At 36.3% G+C, this 6,365-nt stretch overlaps 1 protein-coding gene across 1 annotated transcript; it reads left to right on the forward strand.

Annotated features, from left to right (window-relative positions):
* Window positions 1–730: 730 nt before the first annotated feature.
* On the forward strand, window positions 731–1,507 carry LOC109170887. Its single transcript, XM_019320024.1, has one exon. The coding sequence runs from the start codon at window positions 731–733 to the stop codon at window positions 1,505–1,507; it is 777 nt and encodes a 258-aa protein (XP_019175569.1).
* Window positions 1,508–6,365: the final 4,858 nt, after the last annotated feature.

Here is a 6,365-nt window from a genome sequence, read left to right on the forward strand (position 1 = left end):
GAAATGGGCCACTATAATACTTTCATCTATCGAATGGAATTATTATTGGGCCTTCTTGTTTCTTCCACCAATGATTCTTTAAGGATGTAGTTTTGGGCCTTGTGATGAGCCCACTATAGACCCTTATTGAATTCCATGTGTACTGGTTCTTATTAAATATGAAGGGGCTGATCCAAGGGCCAAAAGGCCAAATGATTTCCCAATCCGGGCTGGTCCTCCTCAACGACAACCCAATATCCCACCTAGACCATAAAAAACTAAGAAACCAACAAGGAAAAATACCGAGGAAGAACATAATTGGGTTCCGGATGAAGTGAACGAAGACTCTAGCTGTTGAAATATAAGAACTCGAGCCCAAAAGGAACAACACTTAGCTACTAAAAGGGAGGGAAAATAAAAAGTGACAGAGAAAGTGGTTAAACCATCTGCCAAAGAAAAAGGAAAACAGAAAGTGGTTGAAGAAAGTGATCTGTCAAATCTACAAAAACCGTATAGCCAAAAGTTTCTGAAAAAGGGAAACTTCAAAATGTGGGAAAAATTTCTAAGAAAGAAGATCATAAACCAAAAGATTCTTGTTCTGGACAACCTAAACAACTATGAACAGATTTTAGATGTTCTAACCAAGAATCAACTACTAGGATCAGTGACAAACATTTAACCCTATGAAGAATAAGCCATCAAAGACTTCTACTGCAACCTCACCAAAGAAACAAACACACCCAACAGTTCTATGTATGGAAAAGTATATGTAAGGGGTAAATTCTATGATTTCAATCAAGAACTCATCAATGAATACCTAGGATCCTCAAATGAAGATCAAGGCATTCAGCTAGAAAGTGAGCAAATAGCCCTAGAAATTACAGCAGGAAATGTGGTCTTTGAGAAAAACAAGATCAAAGCAGCTTCACTGACAAGCAAATATGCCATATTGCAAAAGATTGCTCTTGTGAATTGGATGCCATCACTACATGAATCAAAAGTCAAAAGAAGCCTGGCAGAACTGCTATACAAAATAGGAAAAGGGATCAAAGTTAACCTTGGAACCTACATTCACTCACAAATCACCAATATAGCTGAGGACAGTGTGTCAAAAACCTGCCTAATCTTCCCAAGTCTGATCTACTCACTCCTAGCCAAACAAGGACTCAAGACACATGGACCAAAAGTACAGATCAACACCATCAACACAACCAAGAAGCTAAGAAAAGGAGGTCACCAGAATGATCTTAAACCATCAGCACCATCAAAGAACCTAACTGATCAGAAAATCTTAACAAAATACTTCAAGAAAAGATTGGAAGAATTGGAGCTCTCTGAAAAACAGATCCTGAAAAGACAAATGAAAATCAAAGAAGAAAAAGCTGAAATCATACAATGGATAAAAGCTCTTGAAACAACAAATGAAGAAGAAGAAGAAGCACGGGAAGAAGAACAAGCAGACAGCACTGAAAAGGAAGAGGATAACCAGGAAAAAGGTGTTGAAACCTCAGTTTCAACATCCTCATGAAAGTTTTTAGCAAAAAAGGGGGAGTAATATGAAGAAAAAAAATATGGATGTTTATTGTTGTTTTTTTTTTATGCTTATTTTGTCTTTCTTTGAAACCCACAGTTATGATTGTGGTGTGAAGATGTATCCACACCTAGTACTGTGTGTATTTTTTAACAACCTTTGAAGAAGGCAAAACAACACTCCCTTGTGATCAACAAAAAATTCACAGTTATTCAAGATTTATCAAAACAGAATAACAGGGAATCAATTAAGGGGGAGACATTTCAAGAATCATGCCTCCAAAATGAAGACCAAAGTTTTTGCCAAAAATTTGACAAAGGGGGAGAGTGTTGACTCAAGATAATGTTTTGTCAAATTATGTTCAAAAAGGGAACCCAGTTTCACAAAGGAATACTAATAAGACAGTATTCATTAAATCTATTCCCACTAGGAACTAAGTTATTAAAAGATGTCTAGTCCTAGTTTAATTAGGATTAACTGTAAACTATCAAGCATGGGCACTATAAATAGGGGATGTCTTTCAATGCATGATTAAGCTTTCTAGATCTAATTGTGAGGTACGAGAGTCATTGAGAAGAGATACCCAAATCCCCTTGAAAAGTAGTACATGTGTTTAAGTCACAATAGTCCGATAGAAAAGATCATTCTATTGTGTAATCTCCTGTTCCAAATAGTGTACTTTAAATATTAAGCTTTTAGTGGATTTAGGCAAATTCTCAACTTGAGAAATGCCTCGTAGATTAGGGTTGTTTGCCCGAACTGCGTTATAAATCGTTTGTGTTACAACGTCAGTTTTAACATCACTGTGTGCTGCGCTTATATATTTCAATGCACGAATAAAATTCAGCCCATGCTTTACCAATAGTAGCATTTAAATCCGCGACATCCCCATGTCGAACTCCCAACAACTGTCGAACACAAGCATCTCTAGTCCACCGTGAAACCACATACCGAGAAGGGATAGAATGAACCCTACAGTCCTTAAAAACCCAGAAAATATGACGACAAAGTAACCCCCTCCATGTAAACAAGTTACACGAGCACTCAACAAGAATATTAGCAGAGTCGTAAATCACCGTCTGCACCAACTCATCATCATCTTGAACCTCATAACGGGTTACAAACCCATCGATAGTTGAACTCACTAAATGACACGAAAAAGAACCCGCAACAACCTTGGCTTGAACATCGTAAAAAACATTTATAGTATAGACTGAGCCGCATGCTTCTCAATCAACAATGGTGTCTTGCACACAAGTAAATGGCCCTCACATTTCGCATTTAGTTTGTCATGCGACTGACGTTGGGCATCAATAGCTCCTTCAAAATTGTTGAACAACTCCGAAAGACTAGCATGTTGGTTTGTGTAGCTACCAAACACACTATTTGCAGCTTCTAACATAGATGTCGTGCGAAGCAAACCACCCATGAAAACATCTTTAAAGAACGCATGGATCCAAAACGATCTCAGATCATACATAAGGCGAAATCAACGGTGATCAACGAGGCTATACTTTTCTATTACTTCCTGCCACCCCTGCTTAAACTCATCCACAGACAGCGTCTCATTCCAAACAACATCATTCAAAGCATGCTGAAACCCCTCATCTTTAGATAAAACATTACCAACCTTCTCAACGACCTTTGACATTATATGCTACATACAAAATATGTGGCTCGTAGTATCAAACACTCGTGGAGCTGCAATCCACATCGATGGATCTTGATCAATGATAGTGCAACTAGGCACATGACCCATTGTACTCTTAAACTGTTCTAAAAGCCAAACATAAGAGTCCACATCCTTGCGAGAAATCAAGCTGATAAGTGTTAAATTGTGTCACTTTTATAGGGAATTTAGGAGTCATATTTTGCTATAATTAGAGTCCTTTGAGCTTATTATGTGTTTAAAATAGCTTATTTTGATTAAAGTTAGGCACAAGGGCTAATTGTGGTTACATTTGGTGAAAACAGCAAAATATTGGCAATTTCAGGACATTTCGGTGATACTTTGGAAATTTGAGCATATATGGAGATAGGAATGTCCAAATGAGGTGATTCAAGTGGCATTGGATCAGCATTTAAAATATCTACAATTTTCATGAAGACCACAAATTCTAATTCAGACATCTAAGTAGTCAAAATCAGCGAAGAAAGCGTCTGGATCCCCAGTCACGCGAGGCGTCACATAGTGACATTAGAGTAAATGGGTTTCCCCATTTACGCCCGTATCACGTGCATGACGCGCACGTAAATCAAAATTAATGGGCTGTTGGCGAGATTTTAAGGCCAAAAATTTTAGATTTGAACCAATTATCATCATTATTTATCTTTTAACTTTCTCTCACTAGGTTTTTAGGTTAGATTAGGTTAGAATTTCCTCGCCCTTCTCTTTAGAAATTAGCTCTCAAATACTCTCCATTTTGTAAGAAGAAGGGGATTTCAAGCATATCTTGGAGGATCTTCATCTTCACTTGATTGTTTTGTAATTTTGACATTACAAAGTGGGTAATATCTTTAGATCTATTCTTCTATTGCTTAACTTGATGATGATGCCTATTTTGTATTTGTTGAGATTATTGAGCATGAATATGAGTAGCTAGATTTCTATTAGTGGATTGGATATTTCTTGTGATTCTTGATGTGATTTGGCTATATGTTTGATCCTTGTTGGAAGTGGGTTTTGTATAGACTTGTGTGTGTGTAGCACGCACTCATGCATAAGATCTAGGATGAGTATATTGGCAAGATATTGTGATATATTCTAGCCTTAGCACTTGCAATTCCCGCCTTGCGGTCCGTGAGGGCCAAATCCGGGAGCAAACGCGTAGGCAAGGTGTTTGATGAAATGCCTTAGGCATAGAATTGACCTAAAAGGCTAAGTATATATCGACTTAGCATTAGCAAAGCGTGTGCCATTGATCAAACCCCCGCATAGCATCAATTCTCACTAATATCTCTACATTGCTGTAAGCATTGAAAATTTAAATGATGCTACTAGACCGTGGTGGATATTTAATTATGAAATTTGATAGCAATATTTTTTGTAAGTTTTGATGAGCCAAATGTACTATAGATCTCCTTAGTTTTTAGGTCTTTTAGTACAAGCATCATAAATCAGAATATCGAGTCAAAAGGAATCTACCAAGGAGTCAAAAGTGGTCCAAGTGACCAAAATTTGTGGGTTTCGAATGAGAACTTCAGGAGGATCAAAAGGTATGCTAGAGCTTTGATGATCATGGTTCTTAAGGACTATATCAAGTTCAATGATGCCGAGCTACAAAGTGGAAGAAGTCTAGAAGAGTGCATCATATGGTATGAAGAAGGAATACTGCCCGGGGACAACATCATTGAAGCATTCAACTATTATGTGATTGGGCAGGTATGCAACAATTATGCCATTAGTGACAATTTCATTGAAGTTCAAAATCATATAAATCATGTGCTTGAAGAAAGGAGAAACAGAATCATCAAGTGATTTGTATGATTGTCACATTTTTTTGGTGTATGGTCCACGAACTTGAACTATGATCATGAAACAATTTGAAATGGTTCGAATTATCTGTTTATGATGCTATTAAGTTTTCCTTGTTATCTATTGTTATTTTATTTGTCTTGAAAGGTAATATTTTTAGCTTAGATTGTATCAAATCGCATAAATTGAAAAAATTACAAAATTTCGTTATCATTAAGTCCAAAAATGCGAATAGGAACATAGTGGCTAAAAATACCTTTCCTAGAGTCAAAATCAAATGTTAAACTCATCATGGCTATGTCAAAGTTAATAAAATCTTTTGAAAAATAATTGTTTTTAAAAGACAAGTCAAATGACTGAGTATAGGTTTTGGCGTCATCAAAAAGGGGGAAAATTGATAGGAATATTTTTTGTAAGTTTTGATGAGCCAAATGTACTATAGATCCCGTTAGTTTTTAGGTCTTTTAGTACAAGCATCATAAATCAGAATATCGAGTCAAAAGGAATCTACCATAGGAAGAACAAAATTAATTTGGGAAATTAATTTTGGTCCTACGAGTATTCATCCGAGAAAGAAGCATAAAAGAATGATGTTGCAAAGAATGACCAGATGAGCCTAATGGTGAAATGGTAGAAGTCCTTACTCAAAACGATCACACACGAGATTGATTTCCCCCAAAGACTTATTTTTTACAAGTCAAGTTTTCGGACAAAGTACAATGTTCCTAAAGGAGCACGATGCGGAGGAGCACAATGTTCCAAAGGAGCACAATGTCCTTAAGGAGCACAATGTGTACAAGCAAGATGTGCCCAAGGAGCACAATGTCTGAAAATGAGCAAAATGTCTGAAAAGGAGCACAATGTTTCTAAAAGAGCACAATGTGAACAAGCACGATGTGTTCAAATGAGCACAATGTGACCAAATCAGAAAGAGCACAATGTTCAAGTCAAACAAGCAAGAAGTGCCCAAGTCAATGGAGCACAATGTGGCAAAGAAGCAAGATGTTCAGAAAATGAATAAATTCGAAGGAATTTATTTTGGATCAGCCCACATGCCACAAGAGTCCAAAATTGCCTGAAGATATTTGATCAGAACGGAAAAATATTTATAAGACATGAATATAAAAACTTATCCTAGAAATAAATTCTATCAGATGAATTTATTTCAAAGATTCGTTGGATATTCAAATTGACAACAAAAATAATATTTTAAGAAACAACTTGAAAATCAAGTTGAGATAAAATATTATTTTGTCAGGCAAGTTGACAATCACATCAAAATTGAAGATCTACTATTGTCAACAATATCAGGCTATGAAGATTCAAATTTCAAATATCAAATTATCCCACTCCAACGGATATATTTGATTGCCTATAAAA

This window comes from Ipomoea nil, unplaced genomic scaffold (assembly GCF_001879475.1).
Source record: "Ipomoea nil cultivar Tokyo-kokei standard unplaced genomic scaffold, Asagao_1.1 scaffold3377, whole genome shotgun sequence".
Classification (NCBI taxonomy): domain Eukaryota; kingdom Viridiplantae; phylum Streptophyta; class Magnoliopsida; order Solanales; family Convolvulaceae; genus Ipomoea; species Ipomoea nil.

Coding starts and splice junctions, on each gene's coding strand:
- LOC109170887 (XM_019320024.1), top strand. CDS start 731: ATGTATGGAAAAGTATATGTAAGGGGTAAATTCTATGATTTCAATCAA.